This window comes from Pectinophora gossypiella, chromosome 7, assembly GCF_024362695.1.
Source record: "Pectinophora gossypiella chromosome 7, ilPecGoss1.1, whole genome shotgun sequence".
Taxonomy (NCBI): Eukaryota; Metazoa; Arthropoda; class Insecta; order Lepidoptera; family Gelechiidae; genus Pectinophora; species Pectinophora gossypiella.
Genome location: NC_065410.1, coordinates 5,922,586 through 5,944,824, shown reverse-complemented (window position 1 = coordinate 5,944,824; position 22,239 = coordinate 5,922,586). Strand labels below are relative to the sequence as shown.

The 22,239-nt window shown below is 37.0% G+C and overlaps 2 protein-coding genes across 4 annotated transcripts in view; one reads left to right on the top strand and one right to left on the bottom strand.

The window, feature by feature from the left end:
- The window catches only part of LOC126368574 ((11Z)-hexadec-11-enoyl-CoA conjugase-like), a 293,092-nt gene extending 271,237 nt beyond the window's left edge, over positions 1–21,855 (top strand). For all 3 annotated transcript variants that reach the window (XM_050012627.1, XM_050012625.1, XM_050012626.1), the window contains exons 5-7: positions 5,794–5,979; positions 9,601–9,770; positions 13,111–21,855. In XM_050012627.1, the coding sequence (XP_049868584.1) occupies positions 5,794–5,979; positions 9,601–9,770; positions 13,111–13,220 (466 nt within the window). In that variant the 3' untranslated portion in view covers positions 13,221–21,855. The remainder of the gene's footprint in view (positions 1–5,793; positions 5,980–9,600; positions 9,771–13,110) is intronic.
- LOC126368282 (uncharacterized) lies at positions 16,851–18,515 on the bottom strand. Its single transcript, XM_050012177.1, has one exon. The coding sequence runs from the start codon at positions 18,513–18,515 to the stop codon at positions 16,851–16,853; it is 1,665 nt and encodes a 554-aa protein (XP_049868134.1).
- Positions 21,856–22,239: the final 384 nt, after the last annotated feature.

Below are 22,239 nucleotides of genomic sequence, written 5' to 3'. Positions count from 1 at the left end.
CTCTGCTTAAGCATACCTACATAACATAAATAGCCTATACGTCCCACTGCTGGACAGAAGCCTCCCCTCAATCAACTAACAACAACATTTAAGCATAAACATAGACGGCATATAGATCATACTCATTCTTCTTCTTTTATCATGTGGGTTGTGAGGTGAATTACCAACTTCATCAACCGTGGTGTCAGGGTTATTATGGAGCCGCCAAGGGCTTGGCACATGGGACATGGCTTAAGTAACGACTACTTACTTACATCAGTATGTAGTCATCATCACCAGCCCATTAACGTCCCCACTGCTGGGGCACGGGCCTTCCCTATGAATGGATAGGGAGATCGGGCCCTAAACCACCACGCGGGCCCAGTGCGGATTGGTGGTTATTAACGACTGCTAATGCAGCCGGGACCAACGGCTTAACGTGCCTCAATCATACTCATTGAAGCAACTCACCTGAAAAAGTAATATTGCTATTTGACATTTTATTAGCACTGCGCACTTACTTTTATATACGCAAATGTCAAATTGCAATACTGCATTTTTGATGAATTGCTTTGATGCAGCCTTTTTAAGCCTCCTGATCTTTTCGATGGTATCTCAAATATTATGTCAGCATTCATCGGCTCCTGCCGCGTACGTGGGGCAAGACATCATGTGAACAATAATTAATAAGTATGATATTCGTATAACACCGAATTCACAGGCCAGATCGGATCCAGTCAGAAATATCCAACTTCCGATTTATATGTCTATGTATGAAACAAGTTCTATTGGTTCATTTACGTCACACGCGCTATGCGGGTGATATATACAATAAGGCGTCTAATATACCGTCTGCCTGACGTAATTTCTTACACTCCTCAAACTTAACGATGACATAAAACACAGATTATATCATCAACTTTAATTGTGCTCAATTTTCATAATGCGTAGATGACGCATTGTGGCGACATCAGCACCTATTGGATTGTGAACGAAAGTAATTTAAGAGCCACGTTCTTGTCGCATTCTCCATTGTTGTCTATCAAAAACCAATTCATTCACTTCCTCATGAGACACGACGTTCGCCCCCTCCCACTTAATCTGTCCCACGTAAGCTCTTTTTGGTCATCCCCCTCCTCTCTTTCCTGTCCAATCATTTTGCCTTTTTTATCTTCAATAACTGTCAATTTTTGCGTCTTTTCCCTTACTCTTGATTCTGATTACGTTTCATAAAGTTTCTTACTGCATTTAGATATGACTTCCACTTTAATAGAAACTAAAAATATCGATTATCAAACTCATCAGATAAATCAACTATAAAATGACTCATCGAACTATATTAACTTATATTTAATGACCAGCCTGCGAAAAATATGGACATCGTAAAACTCTTCTGTCAAAATGGCGGCAGGCCCCACGTGAAATTTTAATGGTGTTAAATGATCCGTAATAATGCACGCTCGAAATATAAAAATATATACACACCATAAATATATAAAAATAATAGCTTAGATTTTCCACATTTAAAGAAAGAAGAAAAAAAGGAAACATTTATTACTCCCGGACACCACAGACACATACATACAGGACATTTCACTTACTTAAATGATTTATTTTCATTGGTACTGACATCGATACTAATATTATAAATGGGAAAGTGTATATGTGTGTGTGTGTGTGTGTTTGTCCGTCTTTCACGGCAAAACGGAGCGACGAATTGACGTGATTTTTATGAAGATAGTTGAAGGGATGGAAAGTGACATAGGCTACTTTATGTCTCTTTCTAGCCCCCACTTTCCTAAAATGGGGGTGGAAGTTTGTATGGACCACTCCGCAATTTTCAAAGTAGAAAGCTAAAAATTTGTTTGCAAACTATTTGTGAGTAACTAAAATTGTGCATATTTTTTTTTAGGAATCTGCCCCCAACCCCTTCTAGGAGGGGGTGAAATTTTATATGGGGCTATTTGCAGATTTCATAATAGGAAGCTAAAAATGTATACACAGAATCTTTAGTTACCAACGAAAAATACCTGCCAATTTTTCTTTTTGAAATCCGCCAGCCCCTAAAGTAGGGAATGGTTTGTATGAGAATCTCTACAAAATTAGTACGGGTACTAATACTAATAATAAAATAATTGTATTGAAACAATTAAAACAAATTACTTAAATGAAACAATATTAAAACAAATCTATCTAACCATAAATCAATCAGCTTTAGAGAAAAAAATCAACATTCGAAAGAAACTTTTAATTTTTCAATTTTCGATTATCGATCGATATTATCGATATAGAATAATTGATAAGCGTATATTAAGATTATTTAGGGGCTTAAAAAACAATCGAATATTAATCTATGTACAGTCGATTATCGGGCAACACTACTTTGCTTTTCGGTTTGGTTTTCTTCCGTTCTTCCGTCTTCGGACTTCCGGAAACAAACTCAGTTTCAGATTCGGTTTTACCGTTGTTTTTCGGATTGGATTAATAATTCGTTTAGTGGATTTATAATACTCTTAGACTTTATAATAAGATAATCGCTTTGGTTTTAGATTTACATACTGTTCCGAGTTCTCCTCTGTGTTCTAAAACAGGAAAAGGGAACCGTGTTACCCCGAATTTAAGCGCGCGAAGCCGCGGGCAATACATAGTCTAATATAAAATCATTAAAAGCGTAGCAGTTTCAACTGTTCGTCTCGTTGTTCTTACATTAAGCTTTTTGGGCAATGAGTGCTGTGATTCGGAGATTCGATACTACACACTTTAATTTTGCATACGTCTGGGTATTCAAGCATTACACACGTACAGTCATGGGTTATATAATGTACCCACTCTAGGACTCTGTCGCACTAACATATTTGACATTTAGTGAGACTTACAGTTCAATTTGTCAAAAAAGTTAATGTGACATGGTACCAAAGTGTATACATATTAATGCTCGTGACCGTACTTAAAGAAATCTAATTTCAAACAAGGTGTGATTCTAGCAAACGATTCCTGTGAAGTTTGTAAGTCAGCACTTACTGATGAAATATTACCTCATGCGCCAAGTTTGCACTTGTTTATCGAGAACCCACCTTATCAATCCGTGCCTCCGAAGTTTGCAGGTGTTTATAGCAAGTACCCACCTGCCTTATTAATATCAACTTTCATTAACACGCTTTTAGTCGCTTGACTCTGTCTGTGGTACAAGTAAACGTTATAAAGTATAATCGTTTAATCAATATATTATATCGGAAATATTTAATAAACAAAGTGTACCTATCTATTTTCGCTTCGTGCCCACAAGCCGCTTTATAACTCAAAAGTTTATTCGGACTTTTGAGTTAATTCGTTTGGAGTTCGGAATAGGAGTCTGCTCCGAGGGTGGGGGCTTAGGTTTCATCATTCATCGTCATCACCTTTCATCATTTCATTAATCATCATTAAGAAAAAAAATACAAATCTAAGACATGGCGTTGACTTTGTGTTGTATTTGTGGAATTCTGGGTTTTCCTTTATGGCGTTCAGCACCAGTAGAGGAAAACAATACTTTATATAATTTAGAACTAAGTAAATGTGTATCAATTCGAAAAACTAATTTCAAATAAAATCAAATGTACTTTATAGCACAATAATAACAGAAACATACAAATTATATAATTATATATACCGCCTCTTCCTCATTATTCCCTTCTCTTCAAAGAATTATAAATACAACTTTCCAAATACGACTTTCCAGGCTACGTTCTCAAAAAATAAAGATAACGCTGTTCAGATTTTACGAGATAATTATCTATATTCTCATTGCTTGAGTATATAATTATTCACAAACATTATTATAAATGGCAGAAGCGTTATATTAAATTAATTGTTGATTGATATTTAGATCAGATACGTATAGAATTATGTTGCTACCTATATTGCTTCACTATATTTTGATCAAAATAATAATGGGTGGAAGATGTGTTGTGCCTGGGTGTCGCAACAAGGGTCAACAAAGATAAAAGTTGCTTATATATGTTGTCCACTAAATTAGAAGGTTAAACGAAGGCAAATTTCTACAACGCCATCTATATTGTTTTTGGGGGACGTAGCCTGGGAAGTCCCTCAACTCACACTAAACACAGATAAAAAAAACTTCACAAATTTTTCGTCTCAGGCTGGTTTTGCAACGTTTTTTACCAACAAATGATTATTATGTTTTATAAACAATAAATAAAAATAAACAAACTTAAATAGTAAAGACAATAGGATTGATGGAGTCGTCATCGACGTCATTTCTACCTGTATTCGATAGCACTAATTAATAGTCACACCAGGCCGATCAAAGGCATCAGAAAGTCTTAATTATTGATGTGGTAAAGGTTACATCTAATAGTCATTAATATTAAAGACAAGAAAATTATATTAATTTGAATTTTCCCTTTAATGGTGGCAATAACGTACGTAACATCAGCTCACGACTATATCCCAATCGGGGTAGTCAGAGGTACATCCTTTGGGGAAGTCAGGAACTAAATATGGTGTGTGTATATTTTTTTACCTTCTGGCACTCCCCGGACACTTCATACACACATCCTCGTATTACACAGACACCACACATTGACGTTGATATCAAGTGGATTTTCCTGACGGAAAAATTATGAAGGTTTTAGTATTCTTTATTAATTAATTTCAGTTCCATACTTTTGTGACAGAAAAGAAGAGGTGTGTGAGGTGTGTTTTTTAGGAGGAAGGCAAGAGGGAAACCACTGCCTTATTTTTCCCTAAAAAAGTAGCATGGAGAATGCTACACCGACAAGAGCGTAGCATAGCTCTTAAATTAATGATGATGACTTTTGCGACGGAAAATTGCACTTAATAGTAGGTAACCCAGAATCATGGTCTGAATAATTCCTCAAAGTTTTCGTTACGATGTCACTAATTCTCATTCCCATTGAGGTAGTGTGGTGCGGGACACTACAGAACTCCACTTACTACGATTCTGGCACACCACTCTCCCTTTCGCTTCACGCCCTCTCATCATAATCTCCATTTAAAGTACTGTTAAAGTACTGTGTCCGTGTAACGGCCTCCGTAGTCCAGTGATTTGAGCGTTGGGCTCACGATCCGGAGGTCGCGGGTTCAAATCCCGGTGGGGACATACCACAAAAATCACTTTGTGATTTCTAGTTTGGTTAGGACATTACAGGCTGATCACCTGATTGTCCGAAAGTAAGATGATCCGTGCTACGGAAAGCACGTTAAGCCGTTGGTCCCGGTTACTTCTTACTGATGATGTCAGGGGCCTTTGGCGGCTCAATCGTAACCCTGTCACCAGGGTTGATGGGGTTGGTAATCCACCTCACAACCCACGCGATAGAAGTAGACTGTTGATTCGGCTTAGATTTTCTTTAAAATAAAATTCAAAAATTCAAATTCAAAAATATCTTTATTCAGTAGGTAACATAGTTACACTTTGAATCGTCAATTTTACATAACGAACGTCTCATCCGCCTAAAACTACTGCAGCTTCTCACAACCTGTATAGCCGGGGAAAAGAAGCTGCAAGAAAAACCTCGGCACAGGGCCCTAGACGTTCTTTAAAAAAATAAAAATAAACATAAAATATTGGTATACAATTGAGTAATTTAGTTTATTTATATCCTGAATAATCGCGGTATGCTTTTCTAACTCAGAGTAAGCTCAGTGAGGTGTGGGTACTTAGCTCATCTAGAGATGGATGTACCTCTGACTACCCCAAATGAGATATAGTCGTGAGCTTAAGTTATGTTTTTCTAGACCTTTCTCTTTCGACTCAACGTTTACTTACTTATCATTTGTTTTTGTTTCCAGGACATACATTCCATTATTTGTGATACTGAATGTGATACTACCGGTGTGGATACCCATGCACTTCTGGGGGGAGTCCCTGGTCAACAGCTTCGTTATCAGCTTCGTCTTGAGGTTTACCATCACGCTCAACATCGCCTTCTGCGTGAACAGTGTTGCTCATCTGTGGGGCAACAAGCCTTATGACAGGTAAGATAAATATGATGTATATTTATTTATATTTTGCCATGGTTAATGGGTTAGGGTTGAAAACCAGTGTTGCCCTCTGGGCATATAATCGCTGAGCCCTGGCCTTTTTTCGGTGAACTGCGGCACCCATCCATGTACAGTTATGATCAATATAATGTACCCACTTTAGGACTCTGTCGCACTAACATATTTAACATTTAGTGAGACTTACAGTTCAATTTGTCAAAAAAGTTAATGTGACATGGTACCAAAGTGTATACATAATATTAATGCTCGTGACCGTACATTTATATTTTGTGTTTTTTTTGTTTTATTCTTAGGTTAAGTAATTAATGTTATTATATTGTGTAAGTAAATTAATATGTGTGTTGTGGTATGTCCGAAAAACCACCATTTTTATTATCATTATTATGAATGTCGTTTCCATATCTCGGGCCTATGGAGTCCCGGACTTTTGAAAGGCGTGCGTAGAGCCGAAACCAACACGTATTGTTATTATTATTTCGAATGAAAACGGAAGGAAAGAAGGAGAGAAGAAATATCGTATAGATAAAAACAAGTTCAAGCGACCTTGGAGTGAGCGAGCGACGACGTCGTCGTATCATATCGCTTTATTACATACAAATTACAAATATAGACATATATACGTTTTGGCATATCGTGAAAGATTTCATTTGCCGTACAATATAATCGCCAATTCTGTGTTGCACAAATTCATTTCCGCTTCTGTGGGGAAGGTCGCTAATCGACCGAACAACTTACCAAACGACAAAGAAATATACACAAATTACACTGCAGTAAACTACACACAAATCTTCATAATAATTCTTCTAACAAGACAGACTTTTAGAAGTATTATGTATATCACAAGTAATCCATACACGAGAAGTTACCTACTTTAAATTCTATTTACAGAGGAACGAAAGCAAATATAAGCTGAATTTACGAATCAATTTCAATTAATCCGTTTTGTTCAATTAGATACAATTAATGGAGAAGTTGCCTTCAAAGGCCCAGTACCTCTTTGTATCTAATTGAATGACTAATAACTGTATAAGTAAGTAGTTGTAAGTAAATATAAAGTAGTGGGACTGACAGTGGTGCTAATTCCTGCAGACACCATATAATTTTATTTTAAGTTATACCTGTCATTTTCTTATCCCGCGAAATGGAAAGAGACGGATGATTAACAGCTGTTAATTTTAAAAAAAATGAGTGAAGAAATGAATAACGCGGGCAAATCAAAAAGGTAACTCACTGGTATTCTAACCGGTTGACGTGTACTGTCAACTTAAACTTAATTCTGACGGGATATTAGCCTTAATCTAGTATATTTATATTCTAGTTATATTATTAGTAAGATTTTTAGAGGCTTGTTTCAAATTTGTGCCTAAAATTGACGTAAGTTCCATATTTTTTTCCCTGTCGATTTCCTGTCCCTTTCCTTTTCGGCGGATAAGAAAATAACAGGTATAACTTAAAATAAAATTAGATGGTGTGTACTAGATTTAGCACCATTGACAAGCTATATTTACAACTCCCATCCGTAACGATGGCTTTGCCATTTGAAGTTTTAACACATGATTCCACATGACGGAGTTAACCGGAAGCAATTTACCTTTTCCTTATTGACTTTTATTTACACTCAACGTTTGTCAATAAGTTGTCAAAATATTGTTAGATTATACCGTAATAATAAAAGTAATCTACTACGACGGCATAGAATAAACTATAATACATACGAGTACTGTGTATGAAAGGTACTCCCTAAAACAGTATGGAAGTGTAAAGAAATATATTCTTTGAATAAAATTTGTATAAAGAGTATAATATATTCTTTGAATACATTGCCGTGCAGATGGCTCCAATCTCCGCCTCTACAGTCATTGAGGTCTTCAAGCGTATCCATGGACAAGGGTTCTAAGTTACCCAGTAGGTCTGGGTCTCTATCCGAACTCAGCCACCATCTCACTCCGGCCTATTAAAGTAAGAGCCCACCCCCGCGACAAGAATGCGCCGAACAGGAATTGTCCCAGTGGAGGGCAGAGAAGATGACTCTGTTCCCCTTGGGGCCGGGTTAATGATCCTTTTGAATAACGAACTGTCAATCGTCGCAAGTTTACGGAATGGCGATGTCTTATTCGTGATATTTTGAATATGGACTTTTTGAAGTAAATCAGCATGCCCGCGTACTGTTAGATAGAAAAGAATCGATCGACCTAATGTCGACTGATACTCGTACATTCACTATGCTAAACATCACAACATTAACTGACGTACTTTGACAGATCTAATTATTGTGTGTAATTATAAAATTCTGATTACCTAAAATAAAGACGAATAGGGACGATAAACATTTTCTTTATTCTATTTAACTTACATTTGAATTTTAATCAACAAAAACGTTAATAATAAGGCCAACAATTTATCAGGTTTTTTCTAACGTCATAGTGGGCTTTATCATACAAATTCCATGGTAATTTCATATCATTACGTTTAGTAAAAAGTTACTGATTTGACTAGTTGGAAACTAGCCTATTTTTACCGCGCATTGAGGCTATTTTACAATGTTATCTTTATTAAAATATAATCACGAAATGTACTGAAGTGGTCACATATGGTCTTAAGGCCCAAAGTCCTTTTAAAATCCAAATCCCAGTGTTTAACTATTGTGTCTGGAAATTCGGGCCTTACGAGGATATCATCATCATCATCATCATCATCAGCCGTACGACGCCCACTGCTGGGCATAGGCCTCCCCCAAGGATCTCCACGACGATCGGTCCCGCGCTGCCCGCATCCAACGGCTTCCCGCGACCTTCACCAGATCGTCGGTCCACCTTGTAGCGGGCCTACCCACTGAGCGTCGTCCGATACGTGGTCGCCATTCCAGAACCCTTCCGCCCCAGCGGCCATCGGTTACGAGGATATAATACATTATAATACTACGTACTAGATATTGCTAACCCAACAAACAACGGATTGGACATTTTTGTGTCAGAAAACCTGAACAATATTTTTTTAAACAGTGGAGAGTCGTTGAATTGGTCTTTCAAAATGCAATAAAATTGTTTGGAATGTAAGTATACGGGCTTACGTGAAATATTTCTATTTCGTGGTAGGTACTTGTTGGTGAACAAAGTCGTATTTAGAGCCCTAAAGCGCTGACGAAAGGTTACCACAATTTGCGTGGGATTATTATGTAACACGCGCCAGTTATAAAGGAGGTACATCTAAGTGTAGACCGATACCATATAACATACACACACATACATAATCATTCTTGCAATCGCGTAGGTACCTACGTAGTTCTTACAATGTACCTCTGAGTCAGGGTTGCCAGACGTCCTGATTTTATTTAACACGGTAATTAGGTTTGGGCATAGTAGCTAGCCCGGTGACGAAACGGGAGAGACTGGCTAGCCGCGGGGCAACGTAGGCGCTGCTACCAAAAATGTTGACATAACAAAAATGTATTAAATGTGTCGCTACATGTATTCGGAAGCCGCAACTACCAGGGGATTTAGGTGGTGCGGAGCAGAATCGAAATTGGACTCAGCGTTATCAACTCAGAGTTATCAGCTTTTTTATTTTATTTACGTATATCACGATTGTTCGCAGGTTCATCAAGTCAGTGGAAAGCAAGATGGTGAGTCTGGCGGCGTTGGGTGAGGGCTGGCACAACTACCACCACGTGTTCCCCTGGGACTACCGCACGTCCGAGCTGGGCCGTGTCAACCTCTCCACCGGGTTCATTGACCTCTTCGCCAAACTCGGATGGGCTTATGACCGTAAGAACACCTTTTTATAACAAGCTTTTATTGAAATTAACAAAAACGATCCGTGCTTCTGAAGGCACGGTCCCGGTTACTACTTACTGTTGTTAGAAGTAGTCTTTACATGAGCCATATCAGGGGCCTTTGGGGGCTCAATAATAACCCTGACACCGGTTACTGAGGTTGGTAATCCACCTCACAACCCATACGATGAAAAAAGAAGAATTAAGAAACTGGTAAACATATCTCAGAGACTGCCTCATAGACGCTGGGGGAAACGATAGTGAGTGAATTTAAAAGTTTAAAAAACAAGATACAGAGACGCTAAAAATGGAAATTTCCACTTGATATCAACTCAGAATCATGGTGTGAAAGTCTGAATCATCCCTCAAAGTTTTCGTTACGGTGTCACTAACACTCTGTGTAATGAAAAGATGCCCCAAAACCTTTAAAGTATTTCTTCTAATTTCCATTGTTAGGTATATTTCATTATGCCGTACTTACTTAGTTTAATCTTGAAATTTCAATTTTACCCTTTATGCATGACTACCTACTTAGACTTTAATCAGAATTTCTGATCAAGAAGTTTACCGACCCTAACTTGAGCGATACGAATGGCTAGAATCTAAGGGTCCCAACTCACTAGGATAGCATGGTGTCGCTCAAGTTCCCTCTTTCATGCAATAGGGTAGTTTTGCAGCTAGTCAAATCAGCTACTTTTACAACACAAAATTAATTTGTATCCTAAAGCAACGTCAAACCTGTGACGTCATAGAAAAACGAAGCAAAATATCGCAGTTTTTATTACATTTTTCTTTATTAAAATTGATAAATAAGTTAAATAGAAAAAAGAAAACGTTTTTTGACATTTTTAGATCTGTCTTAATTTAGTAATCAGAATTTCATAATTTATCTTTGACCTAGGAAACTACCCAATTGCTATGTATCGCTATTACCACTCGGAATAAAATTTCGCACTTCTTATTACATTTTTCTTTATTAAAATTCACAAATAAGTTAAATAGAAAAAATAAAACGTTTTTTTGACATTTTTAGATCTGTCTTAATTTAGTAATCAGAATTTCATAATTTATGTTTGACCTAGGAAACTACCCAATTCATTTTAGCTTCGCTAGCAGCTGTGCTAGGCAGCTATATCTGTCTGGTACCTGTCAAAAATGCACCGTTACTTCCTTTTCAGCGAGCTTCCTTTCCGAGTGGTAATAGCGATACATAGCAATTGGGTAATTTCCTGGGTAAAAGATAAATTATGAAATACTGATTACTAAATAAAGGCAGAGATCTAAAGGTGACAAAAAACATTTTCTCTTTTCTATTTAACTTATTTATTCATTTTAAGAACCAAAAATGTAATAAGAAGTGCGACATTTTGTCACGTTTTTCTAAGATGTCACAAATAGCTTTAACATACAAATTCCATAAGTAGTAATTTCACTTTTGACGTTTAGTAAAAGTAACCGATTTGAGTAAGTAAGTAGTTGGAAACTCTTATTGTCACCTTATTGTCTACATCTTTATCACTGTCACTGTCGCTTTTCGAAATCGTTTGCTAACCCCTACGGCCACATGGTGGAGCCACCAACAAATTGTATGCAGTTACACCTCAATTGGCAATCAATTTGTTACTGGCAACCAAATCCCGAATAATTTCCCGTTGGTGAAATAGGGCCCTAAGATGTTTATTGGTGTTTCACAGAAATGTTTTTTATTAAGAAGAATCTTTCTTCAAAACTCTAATTACAAATGTTTTATTTCCCCGGAATAACAGCTTTTAATATACTTAAATAAATAATTAGCGAATTTAATCAGAAACAAACTTAATTTTAGTTTAGTTTGCCAGCCTCAAATCTAGCTCTATCTCTTTCTTGTACTTATCTTAAGTAAAGGTCAGCACTAGGTACAACTAAGTATTTGCTAGAATCAGCAACATTGTCTCATTATGTCTTAGCTGCTAATTCTCGTAAACCTTGTTAGATTTGTTGGCCCCTGCGGCAATCTAAATTATCTGAACGCCTGTGTGCATGTTGCTATTAAGTTTTTAGCAGGAATATTTTGATCGAAAAATGATTATAGGGATTATCCTTACGTATTATTCATTATTGTTGTGATAATAAGGTTTTTACCCACATTAAATACCAGCATACATTGAATAAATACATTACATTAATACATTAAATACATTGCCTCTTAATTTCCTTTAAAATTAATGAAATCCAATTCCTGATTAGCCGTCTCTACGGCTACAGTAATCGTGTCGTCTGGATCGTATATTACTTCGTAATAATATTTCCCTGATATGTATAAAGTATATATATATATATATATACTTATTAAGAAAAATGTGTGCAATAGAACGAATGTAAGATGTTTGTAAGTGTCATCGTGGTGGTACAACAACAATAATTAATCTTTTTTATTCCTGACGTCTGGCATCAAAGCGGCTTGTTAGGAATGATTCCAGTTGACACGGATATGTATTGTGTGCCTGACGTTAAATCTCAACAGACTCAGTAATGGTACGTACAGGGAGTTAGACGGATGTTTTTATAATGTTCGAATTGGTAGGGAGTGAGTTTCAGAGAACAGAAAATCAATATTATTAGTCATCTCCCTAGCATTATCCCGTTTTTAACAGGGTCCGCTTACCTAACCTGAAGATTTGACAGGTCCGGTTTTTTACAGAAGCGACTGGCTGTCTGACCCTCTGACCCTACCTCCGAAACTGCATTTGTCGGGAATGTGGGTTTCCTCACGTTGTTTCCTTTCACCGCTGAGCACGTAATAATCATTTATGATCCAAACGTGAATTAGAAAACAAATTCGACTATCATTGGTTTAGGTCTGTGCTGGATTCGAACCTGCGACCTCAAAGTGAGAGGCAAGCGTTCTACCAACTGGGCTACCACGGCTTAATAAAGTCAATATTATTAGTGTTACCGCAAAAATATCCTAGAATATTACGTAAGTTCTAACTGACATATAAATGAATCCAGAATATTTTTGTGACTAATGACATTGGCTTTCGGTGTTCTGAAACTTAGTTTCACATAGACAGCCACTTACCGCCTCTTACCGAACTCTATGTCGCTTGAGCTTAATAATCTATCAAGTGGTAAAACCACATATCACAGAAACAAAGGAGTGAAGCGGCGGCACGAAGACATTTCTGTCAGGAGCGCTGTTCATTGCGCAGTAACTCAAGTGGTAGTTGTAGCTACGCAATACCAAAGAAACAATGAATTGCCTCAATAAAACGTTTCGTTTTGTGCATATTGCGGCGCCACCAGTAATAAGAACTTTGTGGCTAAAACAATAATTAATCTTTTTTTTTCAGTGAAAGCCGCTTCCCCAAGCATGATCCTCAGCAGGGCGAAGCGCACCGGAGACGGGACCCTGGGAGAGATGGAGGAACCCGACCCTACTATTAAGGATTTCAATGAATGATCCTGTTATTTGTATCTGTTTACTGACATAATTGTATATCTATTAAACTACTGCCCTAACACCAGTGTTTCCTAACTATGGATAGCTTGATCAATAATTCGATCTTGAAAAACAGTTACGATTTTTCAAAGTCAAATTATTCGATGATTTCTCTGGCAGACGTTTTCTTAATGATTTATCACACGAAATTTCGAGTGTCTTTACATATTAGGTATAATTTATATTATAAAATTATTGTATTTGATAATTGAATAAATTAAAAAAAAATTACGAAGTGTGACCTTGAAATATCGCCCTTACGGTATGAATATCATTGTTACTTCCAAGGTCACGATATTGCCGGTAGTCGAAACTATTTCGCTAATAGTGGAATAACATAAACCGAATTATGTTGACGAAACTTATACCAACTACGGGCGCATTTTAATCTAAAGCTCACTCAGAGGCAGTTACTAGTTACCGGGACTGTTCTAGATGCTGGATTTTTTTTTTCACGCCCAATGAATATGGTAGTGTAAAATGGCCTTTACTCTTGCTTCCCGCCCTGAAACGTTCCCAGTATAGCTACAGCCTCTGTGTGCATTAAGCTTTAAAGAAGTTAATTTATTTTATTATTATAACATAAAACGGGTAAACAAACAAAAACTATCCTATTTAAATAAATACTATTTTTGATGTTCTATATCTAGTTCGTACCTACACCCGTTAAAGTCATTTTATATTAAATTACACAATATTACATAGGCAGCCTATATATATACGTCCCTCTACTGGGCACAGGCGTCAACATAACATTTTGTCGACATTGTTATGAATAAATTGTGACTCTTTAAATGTAGGTACTTACTTAACTAATGAATAAATTAAATAATATGTTTTATGTTGGTACCTAAGTATAATTATTATGTTACGCTGTCACTCAGTATCACTGTTTTTATAGTTTATTTATTCAATTTTATTCATGAAAAAAAAACCGCTAGGTAGACATTTCGATACAATTCCGCCGACCAAAAGTTTTTTGTATTGAAGCCGGAAATATATTTCGAAAAACCATTCATCGATAGTTGACATTTTATAAGATTTATATAAAAACAGATTTTAAAAACATTTATGTATTATTGATGAAATATAATTAAAGAGCGAAATATTTGATAAAAATATATATTCCTACTTATATTATTAAATTATTATATAATAATAATAAACGACAAATTGACCAATACACTAATATTATGTACAATTTTACCATGAAAAATATAATATGAATTATTGCAATTTATAAATTATAAACTACTTATAATATAAAATACTGTGATTGATAACAATAACAAATAACTAATAATATAAAAGCAGAATAATATCGATTTATTGAACAAAAATAACAAATTAATTGGGGAATAGGTATATTAATTTTGTTTTGTTATTTTACAGAATGCCAATCATAATAATGGGGGTCGCTTTTTGTGAATTGTTGTTATTTAAGATTGTGTTATTTTTATTTTATTTAGGGCTTGTTAAATTACTTGCTGATAAGTGTCTGATAGCTTAGACGTATAAATAATCCGCCTGATAGAGACAGTTTATCAGAAAATAGTGAGACAAAAACCTGCCTTTTCGCTTGCACGTTATATCATCATCCAACCCAACTACAACAGCATTATCGCGTTTTTCACAGGGTCCGCTTACCTAACCTGAAGATTTGACAGATCCGGTTTTTTACAGAAGCGGCTGCCTGTCTGACCTTCCAACCCGCGAAGGGAAAACCAGCTCAATACAGAGCACTATATAAATATACAATACCTCCGAAAATGCATTTCCCGAGAATGTGGGTTTCCTGACGATGTTTTCCTTCACCGCTGAGCACGTGATGATCATTTATGATCCAAACATGAATTCGATAACAAATTCGACATTCATTGGTTTTGGCCTGAGCTGGATTTAAACTGCGACCTCAAAGCACGCGGCTTGTACGTTATATGAAAATCCTTAATAGATGCCTCTGTATGTACGTCATTGGGTACATCATTAAACTAATAATTATCCGTCAATGACATTGACGGATAATATACCTGTTTTACCTGAAATTAAAACAGTTATTATATGCGGAAACCTTATTCGAGACCTATATAGTGAGATAGCATCGCCTTCGATTACCTACAAACAGCCCCTTACGTTCCCCTCCACGTGAAGTGTCAGCTGTCAAACTCGTTTTAGAGTGGAGGTGGAAAAACTTGCTACCGGGCTTGCGCTCGCGCAGTCTCGTCACATTGCATCTCACTGTAGTGGCCAAATGAAATATTTTGGATACCAGGCAGGAATGTAAATATAGGTCTCGAATAAGGTTTCCGCATATAATAACTGTTTTAATTTCAGGTAAAACAGGTATATTATATGCTATGAACCGTTATTCGAGACCTATATAGTGAGATGTGTTTGTTATCGCCTGGTGGCAAGTGTTACTCATATGATATTGTTATAAATGATGCCAATGTGGAATTGATCCCTGGGAAATCAAATAAAAGATAAATGAATAATGAACAAAAGTATAATGTTGTGTTTCAATTACTCTAATTAACTTACAAATCAACTATAAGTATATTTTAAAGTGACCTCTTTTAGTCGAAACAAACTGTTAAAGTAATTATAAATACAGCTCTATTCGCTGTATACCTAAGTATGTACGTACATACACGGATTATACATAACTTAATCATATAGCTTCAAAATGCCTAGATAAATTATTTTGATTGGAATTTACATCCGAACGAACTTCGGAAGAATAATAACGCGCAAAAGTGTTAGGACTACGCCAATTACCCTTAGCCATGACCTGATCAATGGTACAGTGTTCCAGCCAGTTGAGCGAGGCTACCGCGCTTCGCGTGCTGCCGGCGCTGGTGTGCACTCCGGCCTCGCTCAGCAGGGTTTTAACCCAACCCCCAATCATCGTCCTGGAGGCAGCACGTACTGTTCCCGTACACGATATAAAAAGTTCAGTAATAGCGCTTTGACACCGTCGTTGGTTAGACATGTTGACTAAATTAATTATGTGGAATACTGGACAAATATTATCATTATCCGCTTTCTCCAGCTTCCATGACGATTGTCTATGAACATAGCTGTCAGTCTTAGATCCAAAAACGGGGTGCAATATGATGTGATCAGAATTATTTTGGAAATGATTGCTATCAATATGCAATAGAGTAAGATCATGTACTCGCCGGCTGGATGCCAATAATAGGATGAGAGCTGTCCGCTGGGATAGTTTAAATAGCGTATTACTTGTTAATGGATTAGCATTTAGCCACTCTACAACAACCCTCGGGTCCCAAATTTGTTGTTTACATTTCCTGTCACAGTTAGTTAGTGAAATAGATTTAAGTATTCTCTTTACAATAGGATCGTTGCTAATTGACTCTGACCTTGGTGTCGATAATGTAGCTATTGCGGATTTGTACACCAAGATTGTTCTATAAGAGAGCTTTAAATCTAGATGAAGATAGGCTAGATATTTAGCTAACTGTGCCCCTGTTGGCTCAAGGTAATTAAAATTCTTAACTCTGCACCAAGACTGCCATTTAGACCAAATAGGCTCGTATACTTTTTTCGTAGATGGTCTCCAACTTGCATTCAATAAATTGATCTCGTCCTGAGACCAGTTCTCAAGTTGTTGATTCCACCCTTCACTAACCAAGCCTCGAGGCACATCTGATCTACTAGGGCTGGCGGCCTCCCGGTCCTTGTGTCCTTCAATCTGTGTCGCAGGTTGGTAATTGTAATGGGGGCTCTCACCGCTATCCTCTTCAGATCCGGCCGCCAATACACTTTGTGCCACCGTGGAGCTATTATTGTGTACATTCCTCTGGCCTTGTTGAGGTGTGCTAACACTCTGGGCATGAGATGCGGAGGAGGAAATACCCAAGCTTTGAGATAATCCCAATCTTCGCTGAACGCGTCGTGAAATTCTGCGTTCAAGTCGCTGAAGTCTCGTGACACGTATCTTGAGAGTACGTGCGCATTTTTGGAGGCGAACAAGTCGATATGAGGTTGACCGAATCGATCGAATATTTCCTGACAGGCTTCTTGGGTGAGTGACCATTCCCCTTGAACTTTCCGTCTGGATAACCGGTCTGCTTCTATGTTGAACTGTCCTGGGATGTACTGCGGCACTATTCGAATATTGTTCTTGTCCAGCAGTTGAAAGAGCGCGATTGTCAAGTGGTACAAACTTTTTGATCGTAAACCTCCCTCGTTTTTTATATAAGTCACGACGCTCTTGTTGTCGGACTGTAGAAGTATTGAGGCATTCTTCAGATGGTGATGAGAGTTTCGAATCGTCTGAATGATTGCCCACATTTCTTTTAAATTGCTGTGCCATCTCTGTTGTTCCGAGAGCCATATGCCACTGAGGGGATTGCCATCCAGAACAGCTCCCCAACCTTTTGCTGACGCATCTGTCGTTAGGAAATGATCCGTAGTCTGACGATGAATCGAGGTGCATGATGTGAGAGCATCGACCCACCAGCTCATTTCGATCGATGCTAAACGATCTAATGGGAATTTTCTTTGCGGTTTGGCTTTTGTGAGAAGAGCACTGGCCATTTGTATAGGGCGGCAATGAAGCCGACCTCTGTGCACCACAAACGATGCGAAATTTAACATTCCCATTATCCTCTGAGCGTCTTTGAGGCACCACTGGCGGGATTTCAAAACTGACAGCAGTTTGGATCTCATTTTTTGAACTTTTTCTACAGGAAGGTATTTGGAATTCGTGCTGAGATTCCATGTAATTCCCAAGTAGTCCAAGCATCTGGTCGGGGTGAGCACAGATTTGGGATAGTTGATTGTTAGACCGAGACGTGTTAGAATCTCTATGGCTTCCGCAGCCTGACTTTCTAGTATATGTCGGTCTTGATTTACAATCAAATAATCGTCCAGATATACAATGACCCTCAGACCTTTTTGGCGCAAGAGCTGGGCCACCCAATTGGACATTGTCGAGAACGCCTTGGGTGCCGAAGACAGCCCGAAGGGTAGACAAGTCATTTGTAACAGCTCCAGGGTTGATTCCGTCTTGTAAAGCACTCTGAGGAAAGATTGATGAGATTTGGCGATAGGCACGTGGAAATAAGCCTGCGTCAAATCTATTTTCACTGCCCAGTCTCCCTCCTGTAAAAAATCTGGTATTTTTTGGATGTTTATAAGTCGAAATTTGAAGTGTGCCAGGTAATTGTTCAGCATCTTTAAATTGAATATCGGCCGGTCGCTTAGATTCGACTTTTTGACTAAGAACATTGGACATATAAAACTGGGTGTGTTTGGAGCAGGAATTAGTATTTTTTGCCTTTTCAGATCTAAAATCTGTTTTGTCATTTCTGGGCTGGTAGGTGTCTGATAGCGTCTTAATAGAATTGGGTCTACTAATGGCGGTCGTCTCATGAAGGGTATCCGATAGCCTGAAATTATTTTTAATATGTGATCTGGGGCGTTGAAGCCTTTCCAAACATTTATATATTTTTTTAAACGTCCGCCAGAAAAACCGCTTTGTATATAGTCATTTTTGAAAACGATTTTGATTTTGCTTACGATTATTATTAGTAAATCCTTTCTCAGTCTGCTTATTTCCTGATTTTTTACTCTGATTTTGGTTTCTGCAACCTTTTGACGATGAGCCACGATAACCAGTAGAGGTTGAGGGCTGGTTAACTATCTCTTGTTCTGGCTTATGTGCCGATCGCCGAAATCGTTTAGGTTGAGAACTTTCATTTCTATTCCGCATAGACATTATAGGCTCTTCTGCAGAGCGTTTATATCCAGAAAATACCCTGTTTGTGCCTCCTGCTTTCTGTAAGAAAACGCTTAACATATCTGGGTTAAACAATTGAGAATTTGTGGGAGGTATTTTTCGTAAATCTTCCTTGATAAAACGATCTTTTACGCCTGAAAGTATACTGTCACGGCGTTTTTGTATTACGTCGGCACGTCTCCCACACACTAACTGAAGCAAATCCTCCGAAACTTTCATAAATGAGGATTTCTCAGAAAATAATCCATTTATTTTCTCAAAAAGTGTGTCACTATTTAATACATTATCAGTATGTGCCCATTGTATAAGATCTTGCAAGCTTCTTTTAAAGCATTCATTCTGTTGAATAAGAGCGTGAGTCATAGCTCCCAAAGATCTATCTAAAGACTTTAACCACGTAGAATGAGGATCATAATAGCGTAATTCGGTATTAACGTCCACTTCGTAAAAGCCAGGCTTAGCAAGATATTTCTTCTCGGTATCAATGTATCGAACTCTTTCCCACTCATTAGAATCAAAGTGATGTAATTTATTTAGCAAAGCAACTCTTTTTTCAGTAGCATTCTCCACGTTGGGTTCTTTTAAATTAGTATTCACAGTAAAATCAAAAGTCTTGCTAGACTGTGGCTTTTCGAAAAGCGGTTCGTTGGTATTTAATGAACTCCTCAACTCTTCAGTCGGATGCAATGATATTTCTGAATCGGAATAATTCGATCCTTGTGCAATACAAGGGTTAGAATCCTTGCTGCGTAAATAATTCAGTATTTCACTTACTTGATTCGATAAATCCTGCAGTTTCCTGTCATTACGACCACGTGGTTGTTTTCGCTCTCGGGGGCGAGAACTACGCCGTGTAGGCTCCGAACTAGACGACGACGACGTTGACGATGAGCTGCTACTACTACTCGTGGATCTGCTTCTTCTATGCCCGTTTGGGCTTGGACTTTTACCCATTTTTAGCTAGTTCTTCTGCAAAACCAACGCTAAAAAATCTCTTCCGCAGAGACAAAATTAATAAATACACTGTTTACTGAAAAACAAATTTTTAAAAATTTAACGGAAAAAAGGAAATTTAAATTTATTATTAAGTATTATTTTTTTTTTATCGAACAGCAACGCTGTTTTCTAAGGGGTGTTCGCTCGACGAAAGTCGATGCCAATGTGACGAGACTGCGCGAGCGCAAGCCCGGTAGCAAGTTTTTCCACCTCCACTCTAAAACGAGTTTGACAGCTGACACTTCACGTGGAGGGGAACGTAAGGGGCTGTTTGTAGGTAATCGAAGGCGATGCTATCTCACTATATAGGTCTCGAATAACGGTTCATAGCATATAATTATTAGTTTAATCATGATAGTTTCGTCGAAGAATATGACTCTGAACGTCCTGAACTAAGTTTTCCATAATAATCAGTCTAGTTTAACTCTGAGTGTGTTGAGGCGACGATGAGCGAAGTACAAAGTAAAACTTAAAAACGAGTAAGTAAACTAAAAATTGATCCTTTAGCAAAAATACATGTAGAAAGTTGGGATACTTTCACTGCACTTGGAATCGCACGAGCATTAGCTAAAAACGAGAAACTCGGGGAGTTCTTTCATACCTGATAAGTAGACAAGACAGAAACTCCAAAATTGTGTACAGTGGACTTAGTTCTGGGTGTCTCATGAACTGAAAGTTCACATAAAATCTGCCATCATTATCCTTAGCGCCATGACGTCAAGCATACCAAAACAATGAACTGCGAATATAATAATAGGTACGTTAGATAAAATCCAATAATAATATTTGTCATACGAATACATCGTGTTATCAGCGTATTTCATGTTAATCTAGGATTTTTACAAAGCAGTGAGGTTGGTGATACATATTGAATATGCCCGGATAAAGCAACACGTTACACAGACAGATAAACGTACCTACGTATGTATATATTACACCAAATTAAATGTATTACTATCATATTCTGCAAATATATTTCACGCAATATAATGAAATGGTTATTTTCGTAATCATAATTTATGTATTGAAATTAATATTTATTATTATATTTCTAGTACAAAATTACTTTTAAAATGATTTAAGATTGTATATTATTTTGTTTAAATACTTATTACTCTGGCTACGATTAGGTACATAAATATAAGTGTTTTTAATCTCTTAAATTGTTACAAAATAATATAATATCTCCTTATTTATTCCCACAAAAGAAACATTTAATTTTAGAATTCTAATGTTTACTGGTAATTACTGTACTTATATATATACTTAAATAGTAAATAAACTATACGTTTTCGAGCGGCAATGCACGTCAGGTTTTTCATGTACTTAGGGGTTTAAAAAGGCCACATTAAAGCAATATTGTAATTTGACATTTGCGCATATATAACTAAGTGTGCAATGTCAACAAACAAACGTCGAATAGCAACGTTGCTGTTTAATATGAATTGCTTCAATGTGACGTTTTTAGACCTCCTTAGTTTCCGGATCAAGAATCTGATTTGACATCATTAACCCACTTCAAAAAAGAGAGGAGGTTCTCAATTCGTTGGTATCTTTTTTTATGTATATTCCCTGATTACTCGAAGACGCCTGAACCGATTCGTTTGAACACACGGTGTATTGCCGCGCTTAGAATCACTAATGTTTCGCAACTGTCTCATGCAATGAAAAACAATATATATATTACATATATTTTCATATAAAATTGTCGAATGCGTTACTTACATAAATTAATGTTTGGTACAATACCGTGTGTTATGCATAATTATTTAAATGAATATATTAAGTCGTCTTTGCTGATTACAAATATATGCTGTTATTTTCACTGATACATTTCAGAGTTTTATTTTCAAAACTTTTTATCACTTCGTTATCTTCATTTCCGAAGACCGTATTATGCCGGAATTAACCTGTCGTCAACACACGTTTCGTCACTGCAGTAATGCCTTCCCAATTTTCTCTTTCCAATTTCAATTGAGTTTGATAAAGAAACGGAGTTCCATAGTCTGTGCATTTAAGTACGAAATTACCGAAGGTGTAGAAACCCGTCATCATAATTATAGATACACTTCTTATTAAAAAAATAGAATCGAAGGAAAAAATAGAACTTTTCGTAAAGTTTTCAGAAAACTACGAGTTAGAAATAAATAATTCTTCTATTTGAGTTTCGGAACCCCTAAAAATAAATATAATTTTTCAATGGGTATTTTAAATTCT

Excerpts from the sequence above, each read along its gene's own strand:
- LOC126368282 (XM_050012177.1), bottom strand. The coding sequence starts at position 18,515 with ATGTTCTTAGTCAAAAAGTCGAATCTAAGCGACCGGCCGATATTCAAT.